The 23,375-nt window shown below is 45.0% G+C and overlaps 1 protein-coding gene across 5 annotated transcripts in view; it reads right to left on the reverse strand.

Moving 5' to 3' along the window:
* tmcc3 (transmembrane and coiled-coil domain family 3) overlaps positions 1-23,375 on the reverse strand; it is a 29,796-nt gene that overhangs the window by 3,889 nt on the left and 2,532 nt on the right. Inside the window, exons 1-4 of one of the 5 annotated variants that reach the window (XM_031582487.2) lie at positions 23,126-23,343; positions 22,702-22,763; positions 2,565-2,822; positions 1,249-2,039 (exon numbers count right to left, since the gene is read on the reverse strand). In XM_031582487.2, the coding sequence (XP_031438347.1) occupies positions 1,249-2,039; positions 2,565-2,822; positions 22,702-22,749 (1,097 nt within the window). In that variant the 5' untranslated portion in view covers positions 22,750-22,763; positions 23,126-23,343. Of the gene's footprint in view, positions 1-1,248; positions 2,040-2,564; positions 2,823-12,076; positions 12,463-22,701; positions 22,854-23,045; positions 23,085-23,125; positions 23,344-23,375 lie in introns of those variants that run through there. The other 4 variants (XM_031582488.2, XM_031582489.2, XM_042710000.1 and 1 more) reach the window with 4 other exon arrangements.

The raw sequence follows: 23,375 nt of genomic DNA on the forward strand, positions 1-23,375 counted from the left end.
GACTTGGCTTACCTGCACTGAGCTTTTGGACCTTGCTATATTCACAGTAGCCTACCTGAGAAGATCAGGGGTGTTTTGTAATTCAATTAAATTCAATTTTATTTATATAGCGCCTAAACAATAAAGTTCTCGTAAGACACTTTACAGAGCCCAGGGCCTGAATCCCCTTGCACAATGGCGACAGGGGCAAGGAAAAACTCCTTGTTAACAGGAAGAAACCTTAAGCAGAACCTTTGCACCTAAGGGGGGCCCATCTGCTTGGAGCTGCTTATAATGACTGATCTGTTAGAGAAAAGGAGAGACCCAAAGTGAATAATTCAGTGGGGCCACTTAGCTGGGTTGAGAATACTCTTTTGTGTATTAATTTGAGGATTCACTGTTTGAGTATGCTCTGTGAATCGTGTGTGTGTGGTATGCGTGTGTGTGTGTGTGTGTGTCGTGTGTGTGTGTGTGTGTGTGTGTGTGTGTCGTGTGTGTGTGGTGTGTGAGTGTGTGGTGTGTGGTGTGTGAGTGTGTGAGTGTGAGTGTGAGTGTGAGTGTGTGTGTGTGTGTGTGTGTGTGTGTGTGTGTGTGTGAGTGTGTGCATGCTCTGTGAATCATCAAGGATTCAGGCCACAACTAATATGCATCCCTGTGATCTGAATACAAATGCATTATGATGGTGCAGGTATCTATATTCATGGACATGTCAGAGTCTTGTTTCCGCTTTTGCAATATTTAGTAAGTGTAGGCATTTGCTACATCTTGTGTTATATGATCCTATTAAACTAGTTCTGCCTAGTTCTATAGTAGAGTACACCTTGAGTTTTAAGGATTTGTCATTCAAAACGTTGTTTTACTAGAAACCTCCTTAAACGATATCTGCCACTCCGCTAGAACATTTAGTACCAGTACACTTTAGTATTCTGTAAAATTTGCCTTAAATTTCCCTTGTTTTTTTCCCCTTGTAAAACCATTAAAGGGCTTAACATGACGTTTCTTGTCCGAAGTCGGGAACAGATGTGTCCGAATCTGTTACTGAGCAACCTTATTGATCGATTGATTAATTATCTCTGTCACTCGGCTAAAGTATGCTAGACACACAAGCAAAGGCTAGAGTATGCTGCTCTCAGTGCCCCCACGCTCCACTCTCGGCAGCAGATGTACCTGTATTAACACAGTATCTCATTTCAAACTGTTAAAACACCAGGACCTTAACCCACCAGCATTAACACAGTATCTCATTTAAAACACCAGGCCTTAACGCACCTGTATCTCTCTTCCTGTAGCGTCTGCGTGATGAAACCGTAGTCCCTCTTGAACTGCGTCTTCAGCGCCTCCATGTCGTCGGCCAGCTGCAGCTGGGTCTTACGGATCTCCCGCACCTCCTGCATCGCCTCCACCAGCCTGTAGGTGTTGTCGTTGTTCTGTGCTCCGTGCACCCCCGCCCCACCGGCTGCCGCCCCGACTCCGTCCCCTGTGCCCTGTGAGCCAGTGCCCCCTCCCCCCGCGCCAGTGCTATCCACCGAGTCGGTGGTGCCCGTGGAGCACTCGTCGTCGCTGGGTGGGTATTTGGGCTTCGGCGTAATGGTGGCGCTGCCACTCAAGGTTCGTCCCGCCGCCCCGCCCTCCCCCACCCCCACGCCCACCTGGAAGGCCCCCCCCGCCACCCCGGAGCCCGTCTCCATGGAGCTCTTGAGGTGGGCGATGTTGTCAGCGCTGCCAAACTTGTTGCGGATGAGGTTGGCAAACTCGCGCGGCTTGCTGAAGAAGAAGGGGCTCGACCCGGGCCCCACCGTCTTCACCTTGTCCAGGGAGGGGTGCTTGACCTCCCGGGGGGGCGCGTCTTTCAGGCACTCCTTCAGGCTGTCCTTGGAGGCCGTCTTGCTACTGCCATCTTTGGTGTTGGCATTGGCGGCCACTGTGGAGGAAGACGAGGAGGAGGAAGAGTGCTTGGCGCCATTCTCGTTCTCGCGCATCCTGCGGTGGTGGTACTGCTCCAGCTTCTTCTGGAGCTGCGTGATGCTCTGGGCCGACTTCTGGTTCTTCTTCTCAAACACCTCAACAGCAGAAGAGGGGAAACCATCATTACTCCACTGAATGGAACTGAATTAATTTAACTTGAGCCAATCTGAATCTGATCAAATTATATTTAATTGAATAAACTGGAATAACTGATTTAGAGCTTGCTTAAAGCTAGTCAGCTGGATGATAATAACACATTAATGAATAAAACACTTAGCTAAACTGATCTGAATCTAATCAAATCATAAATAATTGAATACAATCAAATGTAACTGGCTTAGAGCTTGTCAGCTGGATGATAATACATTATTCATTAAAGCATTAATGAATAATACATAAGACCTGACTCAATTGCAGAAACTTGACTAATGGCAATTTATGTGTATATGTCATTCACAGAATTAAATGATATGATGTTGATTATGATGTTTTATATAATAAACTAATATTTCCGATGAACCACTGAAATAACACATACAGACGGCCATATTCCGGCGCTAGCAAGAAGCCTCTGACCTTTACTAAATGTCTTATGGGGACGTGCGCCCTTTGACCCTTACCTGTCGTATTCGTCCCATCTGCTGTTTGTCGGCGCTGTTGACCAGTTTGAGGTATTCGGCCACGTTCTCGTCTCTCGACGTCTGCTCGATCTTCAGCTGTTCCGTCACTTTAAGGATCTTCTGCTGCAGGCTGTCCAATCCCGTGCGGGCGCGACCTGAGTCTCGGCCCGGCCCGTCGCTGTCCAAGTCCGTCTCGGACACCCCTCTCTTTAGAAGGGCTGGAACATTGAGCAGGCTGCTCTCGCTGGAGTGATCCGCCTACAACACACACACACACACACACACACACACACAGGCACACACACAGGCACAGACACACACACACACACACACACACACACACACACACACACACACACACACACACACACACACACACAGGCACACACACAGGCACAGACACGCACACACGTAATCGAACATACACATGCATCCACACATACAGACACACACACACATAAAACACACACACACATAGACACAGTCAGTACACAGCAACACTCCCACCTTTAAAAAACCTTGAATGGTGAAAGTGTTCACCACCACTGTAACACAGAACTCAGCTAACCATCAAACAAGATAATACAGTGTGTTTTGGATATTTGCTTGTTTTTGTTTGTTAGGGTTAGCTTGTTTATCCGCTTATCTTGATGTGGACGTGAATCCCCATAGGCGCTCTACATGCACAGCTTGGGGCTGCGCTATTCCCCCATGACCTTTTTCCCTCAGAGGAGAGTCATGTCATCTAACTTCAGTAAAATAGGTCTTCATTATGTTAGCCTCAATAAGATGGCTGATAATAGGCATCGCGGAGGGGAAGGAGAGAGGGAGAAACAGAGAGGTTCGTTTATAGCTGTCTGGTCAGGGCTAACACCATTAGCAGCCCTTGCGTACAGTAGGAATGTGTGGTTAAAAAAACACAAAAACATTTCATACATAAAGTAGTCTATTGTCTTTCTGATCTAGTGCGGAAAAAATGTCTTCTGGAAAATGTGTGTTTCTTCCTCCCTTTCACTCTGAATTAAATAAATAACAAACTAAGTGATCTCCTTTTTAGACCGAACCACAGAAGGTGGGGTTTCTATGGCAGCACACCAACGGAATACACCAGGGTCTAGCCCTATTACTCAGGGGGAGGAACTTATTTTGCAGCTGTGTGCATGTGTGTGAGTGTGTGCATGTGTGTGTGTGTGTGTGAGTGTGTGTGTGCATGTGTGTGCGCGTGTCCTTGTTTGTTTTGCCTGCCTTTGCGTGTCTCCAGTCTCAGCAGACTGTGTGTGTTTATGCCCTAAGGGCTGAGAACTCGGGCCAGAAATTGGGCCAGATTCACACACATGATCACACGTGAGTACTGAACACACACACACACACACACACACACACACACAAAATACATATGGTACTTTGCACCACAAGTCACCCCTCACACCTTCATGGCGTTTCTCATTTCCCTCCATCTTCCCTCTCTCTCTCTCTCTCTCTCTCTCTCCCTTTATCACTCTATTCCACTGCACCCTTTTCCACAGCTCTGCCTCTCTCTCTCTTTCGCTTCCCACCCTCTCTCTCCCTCTCTCTCTCTACCTCTCTCACTTTATTTTACTCTATTCCTCTCCACCCTTTTCCACAGCTGTCTGAGTCACCCTGTTCATTTGGAGGAAGTCTCAAACACACACACACACACACACACACACACACACACACACACACACAAACAGTGAGATTGTGTGTCTCAAGTGTCAAACACACACCATCAGCATGATTCATCCATTCATGCAGAAGAATAGACATGACTGCAGACTAGGGATGGGCATAATTAATCGACGATCGATTAATTGATCATTAAGAATTTCCTCGATGAAATTATTTTTTCATCGATTAAAACTAATGCATGTTCTGTTGCGTAGTGTGCGTGTAATTTATTTATTTTAGGGCTGTCAAAGTTAACGCGTTATTCTATGAGATTATTGTGGCCGAGATTAATGCAATACAATATTTGAACGCAACTTTGTTTACTTCCGGTGCGCGTTGACCCATGGCACGAAACTGCCGCGTGTCTGCAGTCAGTTAGATAGAAGAGACCGAGACGGTAGTTGAAGATGGAGAGAGCTGAGGGATTGTTGGGCGGAAAGTTTCTGTTTAAGAGGCAAAATGACAGAACAATCGACAAAACTAAAGTTGTATGTAGCATTTGTCAAGCTGAATGTAGCTATCACAGAAGCAGCTCGTCTTTAAGTTATCACCCTAATGCTAAGCACCCGACAGAAAGCAGTCCCAGGTTAGATGGTCGCCAACCCACACTCCACGACTTCTCTAGGAAATTAACTAGACCAGTCCGTGAAAAGGTTACCAAGGCTGTAGCAGTTTAGGTTGCCGGTGACTGCCGGCCCATCAACATAGTTGAAGACGGTGGGCTGACTGAGGTGATTCGAATTGCTTCAGGGGACAATTCTTACGATTTACCGTCGAGGGGCACCATTGTGTCTCGCATACATTCCTTGTATGACGGCGAGAGAGCACGAAAAAAATACAATTAAACAACAGTGTCTAAAATACACGCTGTCTGAAGTGATTACTCGTTAATTTATAAGATTTAGTCTTTAGAAGAAAACAAACTTTTAATCACGATGAATCTAGATGAATGAATTTCAAAATGTGAGATTAATTAGTTAGAGAGAAAAAAAAAGTTGTGTTTATGAGCACCGGCTTCTAGCTGTCGGCTCCGCTGCTTAAGAGTACAGCAGCGCATATTTTCAAGTGTAACCATTGAACGGATCCCGTTTAACTGCCACAAGAGTTGTCCATCTTGTACGTTTAACTGCAACAAGAGTTGTTCATCTTGTAATAAAGATCTCAATGAGGAAACACGCTGTGTTTTTTCTATTTTCACTGCATTTTAATATAGCCTATAAATAGTGAATTTTAATATAAAAATATTAATGATTAATCGAAAATCGATCGTTAATTCTCCCGACGATCGATTAAGACAATTTAATCGAATGCCCATCCCTACTGCAGACACCTCCCTGCACTCCCGCCTCGGATTAGGAATGAACACAAACTGGTAAAGAGACACACAGGCTAGAGAGGTGAGAGGTGTGTGTGTGTGTGTGTGTGTGTGTGACATCAGATTGCAGGCCGTCTCGCTCTGGCCTCCGTGGATTAAGGCTATTACACAATGGGAGTGAGTGAGTGTAAGAGTGTGTGTGTGTGTGTGTGACAGGGAGCGAGCAAGAGTGCAGGGAGTGAGAGCAACAATGCAGAGAGAATGAGCAATGAAGAGAATGAGAAAAGGAGATTATGATCAAGCAGCCAATTAGAGGAAGTGACCTCGCTCTGATGTCATAAACATACCTGCCAAAAAAGCATTTTGAGGCTCTGAACATTCCGTGAGGCCTGTCTGGTGTTATCTCCAGGTCAACGTACACACCACGCACTGTACCAGAAACCAGATGTGCTAGCTTGGAGATAAGGCCTGCTAGGGTTTATTTGTGTGTGTGTGTGTGTGTGTGTGTGTGTGTGTCTGTGTGTCTGTGCGTATGTGCGTGTCTGTGCGTATGTGCGTGAGTGCGTGTGTGGTTATGCATGTGTGTGTGTGCAAGTGCATGTAAGAGTGTGTGTGTAGGTGTGTGCGTGTGTGTGTGTATATGTGTGTAGTAATGCATGTGTGTGTGTGTGTATATGTGTGTGTGTGTGTGTGTGTGTGTGTGTGTGTGGTAATGAGTGCGTGCAAGTGTGTGTATACCTGTCCACACTCCCACAGGAGTCTTGAAAGTAGGCCTAGGTCACTCCTCTGATAAGCACACAGAAATATGATGAACAGAAACACAGAACAGTCTAATCTCATAAGACGGTCTGTCAAGGGGCAAATCCCCTGTATCTCATAGCCTTTTGTCACTGGCAAAACTTAGCCAAGCCCAGCAGTACACAAACAAGCCAAAGGTATTTTTCCATATAGGTCAAGGCCTCCATCTTTCGGACTCCAACCCAACCACCACTGAGCCGACTCAGTCTCCAATATCTGCTCATACATGTGCCCCCCTGTCTTGGGTCCCTTCTTTCTGTTCCTATTCAGTTCCCCTGAGAACATCACCTGTACGTGTCCCATCCCATGCCTGCACTGATCCCTGGTCCCTGGTCCTCAGAGCTGTGTCTGCTTGCCTTCAGTGATGAAGTGTGTCAGTCCCTGACCCCCACCACGCTGGTCTCACCCCCCCTCCCACGATCAGCACACACACACCGCTATCACTGTGTAAACCAACAATCTTCGAGATAGAGAAGGAAAAAGAGCGCTCACCTACATAATAAAACACTTAACCCCAGGCCCTCTCCCATTACACACATTCACACTACAGGCCCATATGGAGACAGAAGAGGTCTCCAATGCTTCGATTTGTATGCTTACATGTGCAATATGAAGATGTTATCTTAATGAATATCCTTTCAGCGTAATTACATTTCAGGTCCAATGAAAAAAGAATGAAAAGTAAGTGAATAAGTAAAGTTTTGTAGAACTAGTTTTTCCTAAAATGTTTGCTTCTATTCCATCATCACAGCTGTCTCGAGGCTACCCCTGTTCCCTAGCTTAAATTGTTCCCTTTTGTTCGAGGCTCCCACTATTACCTACCCTAAGTTCTTTCCTTTTGTTCGAGGCTACCATTATTACCTACCCGAGCAGCCATGTCAGAGGACAAACACTATCCCAATCCACCATTATATCACTGTTTCTGTTATCAGTATCCTAATCAGGCAGCCTTAACACTAATATCACCCTTAGTCGTGTAGTCGCTATCCATTAGCACCTACTCAGATGTCCACTCACCTGCATGCTAAATCCTGACTGCCATTACTATTCTAGCATAGAACGGCAGTGAACAAACATCCTGACAGACGACCTAAAACCCATTACCCTCGACCAACCAGTTTAGATGAGAGCATCTTTCAGTGCGCTACTTTTCTGTGTATTTGTTGGTGTCGGACAGTGTTTCCCAAAGGAGAAAAAAAAAACACACACAAAGTATCTCTAACTACTGTCAATGCAGCGAAACTTAACTACATCACCCGATAACAAACACTGCCATCCATATCAAATCATTCATGATTCTTCAAGCATTCTTAACAGTGATGTTGTTGGTAAGCACCCACGATGTGACATGACACCTGATACACACACTGCTCAGAGGTTGGTAAGCACCCATGATGTGACATGGCACCTGATACACACACTTCTCAGAGGTTGCTTATACACTCAGCAGCTTTAACTTCCAGTGCTTCAACGCAAATGCAAGTCTACAACAGCCGCTTCTGTGCATATGAAGCCAACATGACCACAAAGCCCTTCTTAACCCTAACTTACAGCATATGGGAGTGTGTGTTATCACAGCATGTGGGAGTGTTGTTATCACAGCCATGTGGGAGTGTGTGTTATCACAGCCATGCCTGAAAGAGGGGCCTGACGTGACGATGTCAGGGATGTTTCGGGGTGTACACGTTTCCACTGTCTCTGTTCAGTCCCAATACATTGTTTCCTAATGACATCATGCTGCCTGTCAGGCTGCACCTTTAAAGAACCATATTCTCACCTCTATCATTATATCCTAATGCACAAACACACACACACACTAATTTCAGTGAGCTATTTGTGGTTTCTTCTGCATGTGCTGACCTGCATATGAAACCGCACCCAATGTGCTGTACAAACCCACACACATTTCACACACACACACACACACACACACACACACACACACACAATCAAAATAACTCCTTCCTCTGCCAATCACATCCAAACATAATAAATACACGAGTCACAGCCCCATCCGTTACTGCAGAGGCAGTTTGAAAACAAGGCAAGTGGAAGCAACCACACTGATCAATACTGCGATCACAAAGCAATTACAGGACTTTTACCCAACACAAAGTCACACACACACACACACACAGTCACACACACGATACTAACAGTACATTAACAGACTGGCATAGTGTCTCTCTGTCCTGTGCCTCCTCTCCCTCTCTCTCTCACTCCCCTCTTCTCTTTTTCCCTGACTCTCTCCCCTCTCCAATTCTATCTCTCCCTACCTATCTCCCTTCTCCAACTCCCTCTCTCTCTCCTTTTGCCCATCTCTCTCCCTCTCTCTCTCCGCCTGCTCTAATCCCCTCTTTCCATAGTGCAGATTAACAGCTCTGTCCTTCAGCATGAGTGAGAGGGATGAGATGGAGCGCAGATGGTGTGGATGGGAAGTGTGTGTGTGTGTGTGGGAGAGGGAGAGAGCGCTCAGTAATCCTGTCAAAGCAACTCCACATCGGAGGTAATGTGATGAAAACGATATGGGAGAGGCCACACACAAGAACGAACACACACACACACACACACACACACACACACAAATACAGACAAAACCTCAGGGAGCTATACTGCATATTTGTCGACATATTAACACTTTCTGGGACACCTAACCCAGTGTTTCCCAGCTGGAGGGTTCTAGAATCATTCTGAATGGGCCGTGGAGTGTCTGTGTTCCTTCACAACTTTAACGTCTTTTGTAGAAAATATATGTAAAGTAGCTTGTCTTGAAATAGGAAAAGCTGAGTCTTTGTGGTTCTCATGCCTCAATCACGAAGAGAAGATGCTCTTTGTGAGAGAGAGAGAGAGAGAGAGAAAGGTCTGTGTGAGCGGCAGATGCATAGCCCAGCCTTCTGTTTGACGGTCTGAAGTGTCAGCTGGGAAAGTGCTGTAACGTGAGTGGGGAGAGCTTTGACTTGAAGAGCTGTCTCCATGGATGCCAGTGCTGGGCTAGTTGAACCTTTCTGTTAGAATTCATACTTCTGTTAGAAAAGTGAAACCTTTAGCTAATTACTGTTGTCGTATTGCTGGGTAACTTATTTTCTTGTAATTTGCGGTTAGCATGTGACTGAAATTATGCTATGTGCATTTTGTTTGTGGTAAACATATCAGTGTGTATGTTTGTATAACTGCTACCTTGATGAAGAATATAACGTGAAGTTTGAATCATTCAGTTGAATAAAAGGTGAGGCAGAGAGTCTACAGAGAACTCACTGTGGTAAAGATATCTATTTGAAAACCTGAAACTTAAATCTGATGTCAGACAAGGCTAATAAACTACGATTGCAGGGATAAAAGTAGAGTGTATGTTTATATTTTTCTGTTTTTAGTTTATGGTTTGAATTCCGACCGTGGGGAATTGTGCGCCCTGAGGCCAAACCCGTTGAAAACCAGCGATCTAGCCCATGTTCCCATGTGACATTTAAGACGTTTCACATTTGTTTGTTTTCGCCCGTAACCAGACAAAGAAATTCAGTCTTATGACTACAGACTGACACAGCTCTTCATAATCTTTTTATGGTGGCAAATTCTGATGACAAAACAATGATTGACCAGGGCACTGCAGCTGACTGGGAGAAAACCCAGCTGTTTTAATGCCACACTGCTCTCCTGAAGAACCCTGAAAAAGCTGTGATCACCACATGGTCGTTGGTGAGGAAGTGATATGATATAATATATGACATGATTATGATTAATTTGTAATGTAACTTACTAATGTTTTCTAGGTCGCTTTGGTCAAAACCGTCTGCTAAATGTATCTGCTAACCTTAACCACAAACATGTATGTTTCTGTTATGGTCATGTACTTCTTTATCACAGTGTGTGTGTTGTCATATGTCAAAATGGTTTAAGATTGTATTATGCCAACAATTGACATCCACATAGTTACAAGCACAGACACGTGGATACATAATATCTCTCTCTCACACACACACACACACACACACACAGAGACAAATAGTCATGGCATCCATAAGTAACCTGCATTGTGTAGACAAGCACAGCGAGGAGGCTAAAAGCCACGGCTACTGGCATCTGTCGCTAGCACGGCTTCTCTGCTAAGTGTCGGGAGTGAGGTTTAAGCTACTCACTACTACTGTAGCCTACCTGCTGGCTACTGTTACACACACATTCTGGTCAACTGTCTGATCTGCCATGACACCAGCTTTCCATTTAACCCCCCCCCCCTCTCTCTCTCTCCACACACCCTCATACACAAACACCACAGGCCTACTACATTGGCAGGCTTGTACGTGTGTGTCTGTGGGCACTGCATTCTGGGCAACCTGATGCCTCTGTCTGCTTGAGATCCCTAAACCTGCCCATCAAACTCAAAGAAAAAGCTCAAATGAAATTGCAAACACACATAACTACTTATAGGCGTGTTACTAGGTAACGCAACTTACATTATTGGTTAATCAAATAAACCCAATTTGGAGTCAGTGAGAGAAGCAGAGGGACTGGGACGCGAAAAGGACATGCAGTGACAGGAAGAGAGAAAGCAGGGTCGGAAGACCGATATGGAGCGGGAGAGAAGGACTAAATGAACGAGCGAGTCGTGCATGTGCTGTCCACCGGCCATCCAACATTACATGGGGGGTGGGTGGATTCCGTGTGTTACCGTGACAACGGAGCGAGCCTGCTGCTCAGTAGGCCACAACAGAATGCCCTCGCTGTCCCTCCAACAAGTGCGCCGCGTGTGTCTTTGTGTGTGTGTGTGTGTGTGTGTGTGTCCATGAGTATCCCTTAAATCAAATCCTTAAGTTCTACATACCAAACCGGGCAGATAATAACTTACACGTTTGCCTAAGCTTAAATTCTATAGACTGGACATTACAATTAGAATATAGAAACTAAACATGACGTTTTCTGGGAATCCACATATTGGGACCAGTGTTTGCACGTGTAAGCTACACAAAAACTCCTACAAGCTCACGCGCAGAGTACAGACGCACTGTTCGTTCCGGACGAGCTTACAACCGAGTGGGCTGAGAGAATGAATGCATGCTTGGCATATGTTGAAGTGTAGGCGTCTACGTTTGGCGAGGAAGTTTAGTTTCTGTCGTTTCTTTTCCCTGAGATGCGCACAGGAAAAAAACCACACACGCAGCTAAATCAACTTCAGATTGCGCAAACTGTACAACCCGGCTCACACAACCGGCTTGACCAGTCGCTAGACACACTGGGTGTAGGTCTCAGCATCTGCTCCATGTTGGTGTTTCGTAAATACAATGGTCGCCCACAGCTGTAGCTGTCTAACAGCCACACAAGACAGATGACCAACGCTGAATTACAATGAGCTCTGCACATTTAAGCTTATCAAAATTATTTTTTTTATTTCACGTGTCTGTCATACTTATTTGGCCTATCTGTGCAAATTACATCAGACATTGTAATCCAAGCAACAGTAGAATAACAGTGTGACCGGTCGGTCGACGTTCCCCTTTAGAGTCCCGCTGGCTGAAAAGCAAAACAATCCGCATTCGATTCGGGACGGTTTCCCCTCGATTGGGTACAGTAGGCTAAACTTAAGCTATCTAGCGAGTCTGGTTTAACGGAACTCGAGCCAGAGATTCAGTTTCGAATACATCTGCATAAATTCCACGGTTGGCAGATTTGACTGGGGTGTCACTTACACATTGGGTACAAAAAAAGGCATTTAACCTACCATTCGGTCGCAGGTGCTTCGGTTTCTTTCACTCTCAACTTCGAATAAACTTTTCTCCCCTGCAAAGTCCACGCCGGGCATAGTCCCGCGGATCGCCCTAGTGATATGGCACCTGCTACATCCCGATCCCGGTCTCACAGCTCCAGCCCGCTCGTACGGCTGGACACGCTGATCGCCAATGATAATCCGCGCGATCTCACCAGGCAAAACACACACACACACACACACACACACTGCACGAGACTCCTCCCTCGCGCTGGGGTGACTCTGGGGAGATGTAGGCGTGGCTTCACTCAACACAAAGAGCAGCCTTATTATAAATAAGTAATTACAAATTATAAATAATCCTATCGATATCAGTGGGACTACAAAATATGTAGAAAATTTAGGATTTATACAAATTACATAAAAAATTAAAGAACTTGCCCTCCATAAAATTAAAAACAAAAACAAATATGGACTTAAATACTGATAAACTTTAAACGGCCAAACCAACCTGAACTTCAGCATCCAACATACCATTGAGAGGTATCCATCTAGAGGCTGTTGGGACTTTGACTGTTCAGCATATTGAAAGGTATTACAAGTATGCAGTTTAGTGACAAGCCTGGGTAAGTTAACTCAGAGTTACATTACATTTACATTTACATTTACATTTAGTCATTTAGCAGACGCTTTTGTCCAAAGCGACGTACAAGGGAGAGAACAGTCAAGCTAAGAGCAATAAAAAACCTGGTGTAACAATAAATACTAAGAAATAGAAAAACGACCTAGAAAGGAAAAAGAAGTGCAGGAATGTAACTGCTGAAGTGCAAGTTAAGCACTAGTCAAGGTGCCAGTTAGGAAGGGAGGTGCTCTCTGAAGAGTTGGGTCTTCAAAAGCTTCTTGAAGGTAGAGAGGGACGCCCCTGCTCTGGTAGTACTAGGCAGTTCGTTCCACCAACGTGGAGAGTTAGTGGTAATCCTCCTAAGAGAAGAGCCCTGGGGGTTCATCCTCCAAGCAAAACAAAGCCATTAGACTCGTAGGATGTACTTGGAATACCCGAGCCCACGCCCGCCCCCTCCCCCATGGGTAAGGAAGAGGGATGACACTTCCTCACGTTTCCTCCCTTCTCCCAAAACACGGTGTCTGACAGCTCCGCACGTCCGCGTGTGCACTGATATATGCTCTACGTGCAGTTACGCCCTCCATGGGATGCTTGTTTCTGGTGAAATATTCATATGAAGACAATCAGCTTGATTGTGTGTGTTTCTCAGTAACTGTTTGTGTGTGTGTGTGAGAGAGAGAGAGAGAGAGAGAGAGAGAAGCAATTCACAACACTTCTACCAGGCCCAACAGATTAAGCATGTCACTAGATATCCCTCAAAGGCTTCTAGGAACAGCGCAACATGAATTTTTCAGAGAAACTCTTTCATCTTTGCTGACTGAGAATTTAATGAGTGAGTGTGTGTGTGTGTGTGTGTGTGTGTGTGTGTGTGTGTGTGTGTGTGTGTGTGTGTGTGTGTGTGTGTGTGTGTGTGCACGCAGGGTGTCACATACATCCTAACAATCTTTTTCCGTTCAAACTAACATGTCAGCCACAATCACATTATATCCATCTGTCACGCCTCCTGTTGCCGCCCTCCCTGAACAGCATCCTAATCTGAACGTGCCTATGCTCTATGAGGCCAGCAGATGAGTGGATGGACAACCAAGTAAACAGAATATTGTGGAAGCATGGCAGACGACCAAAACATGACCTAGAAATGACCAAAGCGCACACCGCACAGGTGAACGGCACAGAAACCGTGGCAACCCTGTCTCCCTCTCTCTCTCGGCTTTAAGGTGAGCCAGTGTTGCTAAGACAGTACCTGACTCTGGAAATGAGCTGAACCACAGCTGGGCCAAACCCCGACCAGACCTGGGCCAAACCCAGACCAGACCTGGGCCAAACCCGGACCAGACTCGGGCCAGATCCATGTCAGTGTCAGCTGCTGTCTAAGTACTGGCCCAGCCTGTGATGTATGAATCTGGTCGTGTCTCTGTGTTTCACCTCCTTTATTCCTCCTTCATCCCTCCTTTACCCTCCTCATATTTGTCCCCTCCTGCCCTCCTTCCTCCGTGGGCATATTTGTGTGCCCAGCTGCATGAGATTTGAATGACCTGATTTATGATTAAATTCGTGCTTCCTTAGTAATCAGGCCAATTAAAGCATTTATAATGAACAGTTGGACACACACACACACACACACACACACACACACACACACACACACACACACACACACACACACACTCAAACTCAAACTCTGGGAAGAATCATTTTGCTGAATGAATGAGCACAGAGCGTCCCTCTCACGCCTAATCTGCTAATTTCTGCAGATTAGACTCGGGGCAGTCCCATTATGTTGGGAATGACTGGGCACTAACTCAAATCCCTCAAACCAATATTTTCAATTTGATCAAACACTGAGCATCCAGTGAACAGTCTAAATTCGTTTAGTCTCTACTCTTTCACTAGGACTGAAAAAACACACACACACACACACACAAACAAACAAACACACACACACACTTAAGACTGTGTTAAGCAGTGCATTTCAAGGTTTTTATGGATATGTATGTACCTATAAGTGTCTTGTCTAGAGGTGCACTATGGTCTCATCATGTGTTAAGTGCTTGAACTAAAGTGTAACTGAGAGGGCGTGAGTAACACACCCCTGAGCTGGCAGATTGAGTGTTGCTGGTTTGTCACTGTTTGTTCGCCCTCACCCTCCTTTTGTTCTCCCTTTCACTCTTTACCTTATAAACTCTCTTTACCTTAAAACACCCTCCTTTTGTTCTCCCTTTCACGCTTTACCTTATAAAGTCCAGTGTGTTTTAGCGGATATCATCATCCCTTCCTAGGTGGAACATATCCTTCGGAATAACTAGTGATTGGGTGAAAGTTTTGTCAGATTAATGTGTGTGACACCCCGACCAACCCTCCCTCTGATTGAGTGCTAGCAGTTACATACCTGGTTACATTACATTTACATTACATTTAGTCATTTAGCAGACGCTTTTATCCAAAGCGACGTACAAAGGAAAGAACAATCAAGCTACGAGCAACCATGGGGTGATCCATCCCAGAACAAAAAGTGGCAAATTGTTGCGGTTGCTTTGATGAAAAAGAGAGCAAAAGTGGCCATTTTCACAAACTTACATTTAACACACGCGTTTATCCAAAGCGACGCACAAAGCAGTGAACAATCAAGCTAAGAGCAATATAGACCTAGTGTAACAATAAATGCTACTTTACATAAGGAATAAAAAGGTGCAGGAATGCTACTCTAAGTGCGAGTTAAGTACTAGTTAGAGGAGATAGCATTAGAGGAAAGATAAGGATACTACATACATACATGTGTCTCATTAGCCAAAGGGCGTACATGTTTCAACCTTTCCCAGAAGCAGAACTGTTAAAGCAAGGTGCTAACAACACCAGGTTCATGTGTTTTCGATACCCAAGAAGCACACGTACTGATGAAAATGTACGTACTGGAAGTAGCTTTGGAGAAAAGCGCCATGAAAAATGAAGAAATGGAAATATGAGTGCATGCTGGGTTGATGTCGGTGCTTCATCTGCACACACACCAAGGCTACTGTCTCCCCCACACACACACACACATACACACACACACATGCATACACACACACCAAGGCTCCTGTCTCCCCCACACACACACACACATACACACACACATGCATGCACACACACCAAGGCTCCTGTCTCCCCCACACACACACACACATACACACACCAAGGCTCCTGTCTCCCCCACACACACACACACACACACACACACATACACACACACACATGCATACACACACACCAAGGCTACTGTCTCCCCCACACTGACTCAGGGCAGCTCCTCTTGGATTGTTGTTGTCTTTTGTTTAGAAATGTACTCCAACCTGACCGTCATGTACAGTCCGCCCAGACTTTCTGGTGAGACAGTCAGAGACTGTTTGTATGTGTCTGGTGTTAGTAAAAAGCCCGGTGGGTGTGTGTGTATGCATGTGTGTGTGTGTGTGGGGGGGGGGATGTTTGTACATTCCTCTTCCTGTCCAACTTCCTGTCTCTGTCTCCACTATGATGCTGACCTCCCCCAGGTCACATGGTACGTGATGGAATGCAGACACACCCTCACCAACCCTCCGTCCCCCCACGCATACCTACTCCCCACCACCCCAGCCCTCGCCTACCTAACTCTCACCACCCCACCCCACCCCTCGCCTACCTACCCCCCATCACTCTACCCCCCCCATCCCTCTTCTACCTACCCCCCACCACTTTACCCCTCAACTACTACTTCTACCTACCCCCCCCCCCCGCTTTACCCCTCACCTAACTACCCCCCCCCCCCCGCTCTACCCCTCGCCTATCCACCCCCACCCACCTAGTCTCTGTGACCCAGCTTTCATGCTGCTCACAGCTTTAATGGCGCCCATCACAGCGTTGTTCAATCGACTGCCTGAATTTCCAGGACTAATTAAACGATCGATGGGTCGTTGCCAAAGCCTCTCCAACAACACTCTGCCTGCGTAAGCCCACTGGTGTGAATGGTGTGCATCAACACATACTCAAGTCTGACACAGAAAAAAGAGAGTGTTGAAGACTGAGAGAGGGGAAAGAAAGAGAGGGGAAAGAAAGAGTTGAGAGAGATATTAGAGAAAGAGAATGTGGAATGAGAGAGAGAATGAAAAAAGGGAGAGTGAAAGACGAGTATCGTGGTCTGTTTTGTTCCTGAGAATAAAAGAGCAGATAGAGAGAAAGAGAGTGAAAAAAGAGAGAGAGAGCAGAAAGAAAGAGAGAATAGAAGGACAGAGAGAGAGAGAGAGAGAGAGAGAGAGAAGAGAGAGATAGTAGAAAGAGAGAGGGAGCTTGAAAAGAGAGACAGTAGAGAGAGATATAGAGTAGAACGAGAGAGAGAGAGTGAAAAGAGAGGCCATTCTGGCGACACAAAGCCATTACGTGGCTGAGAAGACCAGGGAGGAAATTCTCGTTTGTTTATCTGATCCACAATGATGGAGGAGAAATAAACAGAAAACACAAATGCACGCAAGCACACACACACACACACACAAATGCATGTGTGCGCGTACACCCACACAAGAGCATCTGAGGTGATCATGGTATCAACAGTCAAGACCACGGGTCTCACTCTATACCCAGTTTGACCAATTCAGTGTGTAAGCAAGTTACGTAAAAATAAAGCTTTTACACACACACACACACACACACACACACACACCGTCAGCCTATGAAAAGAATCCTCCAGCTGCACCTCCTAATTGAGCAGTGGTCATTAGTGAAGTTACATAATAATTCCAATCTGTGTGTGTCTGTGTGTGTTGGTGTGTGAGTGTGTGTGTTGATGTGTGTGTGTGTCTGCCTTCAGAGTTAATTCAGAAGCACTTGTCTGGCCTCTGTTTATCACCTCGGTACTCAAACTCTCACCCCCTCAACGAAGTCAATCTATTCAGCTCAGTGGACACTCGTCTGCATCTCCCATTGTTTGTCATTCAACACACAGACACACACACACACACACACGCACTCACACACGCACACACACACACACACACTAAAGAGAAGAGACAATGAAAGAAGAGCACTTTGCCATATCAACAGGTTCAATCCCACAAACACGTACCAGAAGAACCAGTGGAAGAGGAGTATTCTACAATGGCTCACTCATACACACTTGCACAGAAACAATCAGTTTCACCCCAGGCTCGTGACCTTTGCACTCTGACCTTAAGGGGTCATGACCATTGATTGTGTGCACCAGGAAATTACATCATTGCTCTTCATAATTTAGACTGGTCTTTCTGCTTTTGAAGACAGAAGGCACCCGGACATAAAAATGTGCTCAAATACAAACACAAATACACACACAACAAGTGTATAGGCACAGACACACACACACACACACAGACAAACACACTAATATTAACCAATGAAATGAACTTCAGAGAGTACATGATGACAGAGATATATAGTGTGAAAGAAGGTTCAAGTGTGTGTGCTGTCTGCCATGATTCATCTCTTCTGGTGTGACTGACCTACAGATCAAACAGGCCACTCTCTCACACACATCAAACAAGCTTTAAATACACACACAGGGAAATTTATACACAGCCAGGCATTTCCACAACAGAAAGCAAAAGTGCACCAGCAAACCAAATGTGTGTATGTGTGTGTGTGTGTGTGTGAGAAAACAACCCCTTTGTGCCCTTCAACTCCCCCTCCAAGGCATCAGCACTATCCTGTTTAGAGGTTTCTTTAATGGATGTGTTTGGTCTGTATCTCTGTGTGTGTGTGTGTGTGTGTGTGTGTGTGTGTGTGTGTGTGTGTGTGTGTGTGTAAGTGTGTGTGTGTGTGTGTGTGTGTGTGTGTGTGTGTGTGTGAGAGTGAATGTAATAGTTTAATAGGCACTATCGAACAGAAGGTTACATAAGAGTTTAACTGTGCAACAGTTCCGAGTACTGGAGTGTATCAGCCCGATATCTCCCTCTCTGTCTCTCTGTCTCTCTGTCTCTCTCTCTCTCTCTCTCTCTCTCTGTCTCTCTCTCTGTCTCTCTGTCTCTCTCTCTCCCTCTCTCTCACACACACACAAACACACACCACAGAATACTCCACGCTAAACAGCCCACTTCATGGGGTGACTTGATTCCATGCCGCCACAGTATTAATGATTCAGCTCCTTCCTCTGACTTGGACTAAATAATTAATATAGTTGACAGGTGTGTCTGATCGAGTGTGTGTGTGTGTTTCATACAGCCCTATACAGCCAGCCCCCCCCCCCCCCACACACACACACACATATCCACAAAACAAGAAATATACTAATTTATCAGTTAACACAATCAGAGTTGGGTGAATTTAAGGATGACTGTGTGTGTGTGTGTATGTGTGTGTGTTTTTCTCAAACCTTTTGAAGACTTAAAGATGTAGGCTTTAAACAGTAACTCAAAGATGAGTGTCTGCAGTGTCTTAATCAGCTTGTTGTTTAGCTGCCTCTTTAGAGGACCTGTTCCACTGCTTTACCCAGTCAGAGACATTTTGTTCGTGGTAGAAAGAATGAACACGAAAGAGTGAAAGACTGATCTGACAGATGGATAGATGCAGAGATCAGAGCGAAGGATAGAGAGAGAGAAAAAAGAAAAGATGCAGTATTTGACATGCTGCTGGTATGTGCAAAGTGACATGCAAATGTCAGTGTGTGTGTGTGTGTGTGTGACAGAGAGATACAAGAGAAACAGTGAGGGTAAGAGACTGAGAATGCTGACCAACTTGTCTGAACTGTACACCTGTCATGCCAAAGGACAGAGCAAATCCTGATAACATCATCTCTCTGACATCATCAACTTGCGCCTAATTTTACTGGAATCTTCTTCCTCCAAAATTCCAGTGCATGCAAGGTTCATGCATTCCTTAAGCATTATGTCACTACATCATAATACTATCTAAGTATGAGTAATGGTTTTATGGACACTTAATATGACAGGCAGAGATTATTTACAGGAACATTTCTATGGGCATATTCTCAATTCTGTGTTCCACTCTAACATGCGATTCATTGGCTACACTTTCAATCTTCATTTGGTTTTGTGAACATAATGGAAAAAGAGAAAGATCACTAACCCAACTTCACATAGGATCTGTCCCATGCACAGTATCCCAATATATTTGAAAGTATAAGACACATTTAACTGAGACAATAAAGGCCTCACTAACCAAGCTCTTGCTAGGCCTAATCTGTTACACATGTACTATCTGATAGTTGCGATCAGTGGCGTAGGGAGATGTTTGACACTGGGGTGGGGGTGGGGGGGTGGGGTTGGGGGCGGGGAGTTAATAATACACGTCTGACAGTACAACTGCAACATCAATTGAATTTGATCCAATCAAAATCTGTCAAATTGTTTTGCTTAGGACATATAAATGTAAAGCATTTTGAGGCAAAAGATCACAGGTATGCATGGTTTCCTGTCGCTAACTAGGTCGGTTTGAAGACATATTTCATGTATAATCAATAGGCTACTCAACAGCCTACACCTAAACAACACTATCATCAAAGCCATGGCACTACGAGACAAGATGAATCATGAATCATTTATCCGTCAGCATCAGCAAAATGTGGTTTGTGCGAACAGACCTGCCCCAGCGAAGTGAATTACTGAGGACGTGGTGAAGGTTTTGGAGCGCGGAGCTCAGACTCAAGTTTGATGGAGAACGAAACAGGATTGTAGCCTATAATTATTATATTACTACTAATAATATTATTAGTATAATTATTATATTACTAATGTTACTACCTGGCTCGTGAGCCGCAACATAAATTGGAGACAGACCTCAGAGAGGCCTTGCATTCTCACCCTGCTTTTGAGGCTGGTGTGCACACTATGGGTTTTTGGTGCTTGGCACTTAATATTTTTATTCAGTGGTTTTGGTGTTATAGAAATAAACCCCTATTTTTGTACACTCTAACACCAAAACCACAGAATAAAAATAGTAAGTGCCAAGCACCAAAAACCCAAAGTGTGCACACCAGCCTCAAAAGCATGGTGAGAATGCAAGGCCTCTCTGAGGGCAAACAGCATGGCTTTTATCCACACCTCCTCAGGTTTGGACAATAAAGCTGATTATGCCCATTCACCACCCAAAGGCTGTTGCACTGCCACTGCAAAGCCAGTGGGGGTGTAGAGGGGAGTAACACTAATAATAATATAATTACTATAATTTTTATATTAATAATAATATAATTACTATCACTATCCTTTTCTCCACTCATTGTCTGTTTGCCCAATGTTTAATGAGAGTGGAAAGCGATCACATTACGTGACTCGCACCAATCAATAAAATATACCATATACTTTATAAAATGATTAATTTCCTTGTTTTGGAAAATGCATGAGGGTGGGCATGAGTGTGGGCATGAGGGTGCCCCCCCCTTTGACCCCTATTTCACACCCCAGTAACAGTTCTACACAAACGCAATGGTTTCACTTATTCAAATACCCATTGGAGGAGGCAGCAGAGGGCAAATGTCTTTCCTATACTTGCCCTAACACACCCCTCCTGATTTTCTTCTCTGTATGCTTTGTGTGTGTGTGTGTGTGTGTGTGTGTGTGTGTGTGTGTGTGTGTGTGTGTGTGTAGAAAGACCACTGAAATGTAGTTCAAGCATTGCTATATGAACCCACGCATCCACCCCCGCACACTCAGCAGTGTTCATTAGGCTATTGAGACTGATCCCCACCATGAAACAAACACACACACATGCACACACACACACACACTGTCAAACCAAACGCCATGCCCTCTTTTCCTGCGCTGGGCAAAAAACAGACTGCAGTCTTATCTAACCCAGCCAGGAGAGGGGGGTGAGAGAGTGTGTGTGTGTGTGTGTGTGTGTGTGTGAGAAAGAGAGGACTGTGAATGGCTATCTCTAACTGAGAATTTCATGGTATAAAGGCTATGGGTGTCCGTGTGTGTGTGTGTTATGTACTGCAGCAATATACAAGCTGTGTGCAGTGTTCTATGTGGAAAAAGACTCAATTCTGTGCAGGCCTTTCATTTATGGTCTGTTTTTTACCCCCAGGTTACTTCAAAAGAACAATTCACTTGAAGTTAGGGCATAATGTTACACACAGAAATGCATTCAGGAGAGTGCATGTACACCAATAAACACTCCCACACACACTAACACATGTGCTCACACACATACTAACACATGTGCTCACACGTGTGATCTTATAGATCTGATCAAGGATCAATAAACACACGCCTTGGGCAAATAGCACTCTGGTTGACATGCTCTCTCACTCTCACCCTCTAAAACAGGTGTGTGTGTGTGTGTGTGTGTGTGTGTGTGTGTGTGTGTGTGTGAGTATGCTGTGTAAGACCGTCAATTTGAAGGCTATGAACATCGATTCTTACCACCCCAAGTGTGTAGGACTATGAATAAGTATGTGTGCGCGTGTCTATCTGTGCACACAATTGAGCTTCAGAGTTTGAGCCGAAATGTCCATATCTGTGCCCTTAACCAAACAGCTCACACTTACATTGCTTAATTCTTCTCATTCACATCTAGCACCTTTAACATCAGGATACTGGATGTCTTGTGTAAAACACTCAGGTTTCACTGTCTGGGACTGAAACACACTGAATTAGGTTGCAATATGCTGACTCAGTTTCAAGTAGCTGCGGTTGAAGGCTGCATATTACAGTGTGGTGCATTCTGTCCGGAGTTTAGTCATGTTGCATTGCATCAGTATATAAGTGCGTTCAGCTATCCTGTCTGTTTTACATAATCGGAACACCGCCACCCTTTGGGATGCGGGAATGCGCCCTATATTAACCAGAAAGGGTCAAAACTGCCCCCTAGGGGCGGTAATATGAAACCACATGAAGATTTCGCCGTAATTGAAAAAAAAAAATAACCACCATAACAAATAAAAGTTCTAATTTTGTGTTTAATATTAAAACTGAAATACTGAATGGCATTCTTTTAGACGGTGAAGCTGTCTTGGTTAACTTTTCAAGCATCAACAAGTAGGGGTAAAGTAGGTTAACATTTAGGAAAGGGCACTGACCTCGCTTCCTCTCCGTACAAAGAGGGATGACAGCGTGAGCCTCCTCATTTAATACGACACACCTGAGAAATGAGTCCAAACGCACACATATTCACAACTCATTTAAACTGCTTATCTCCCTCACATATTCCTAACAGCTTTAAACCATGGATCTCTCTCACACCAACATAGAAACGCTGAATGCGTACACTCTCTCACTGAGAAGTTACTACATAGAAGTTCTCAGTGCCCTTAAGAATTTTTTCATAATTGTTTTAGGGGCCCCCTCCATTCCGTCAAGTAATAACACAACTTTCCTGTGTACTCCAACAAAAGCAGGGACCTAATACATTGCAATGGCTCACCTAGATCAGGACTTCCTGAATATTCCGCCAACTCCTATCACAAACACAGCTGTGAGTTTATTTAGGTTGAGCAATCTCACCTGTCATGTTGGTCTACCCCACTCCGTCTGATCCGGACAGAGAGTGTGCTAGAAGCCGGCACACGCACTCATCCGACTACACACACCCACTGATCACATTCACACACACACACAGTGGTCCCATGGTCATCTGACAGTCAGCAAACACTCTGCCGTGAAATACTGTGGCTCGGTTCAATGTCCCTGCATCAGAGCGATTGCCTAAGACACACAGAGACACACCCAAGGGACTGACACACACAGCCAAAAA

This window comes from Clupea harengus, chromosome 16 (genome assembly GCF_900700415.2).
Source record: "Clupea harengus chromosome 16, Ch_v2.0.2, whole genome shotgun sequence".
Taxonomy (NCBI): Eukaryota; Metazoa; Chordata; class Actinopteri; order Clupeiformes; family Clupeidae; genus Clupea; species Clupea harengus.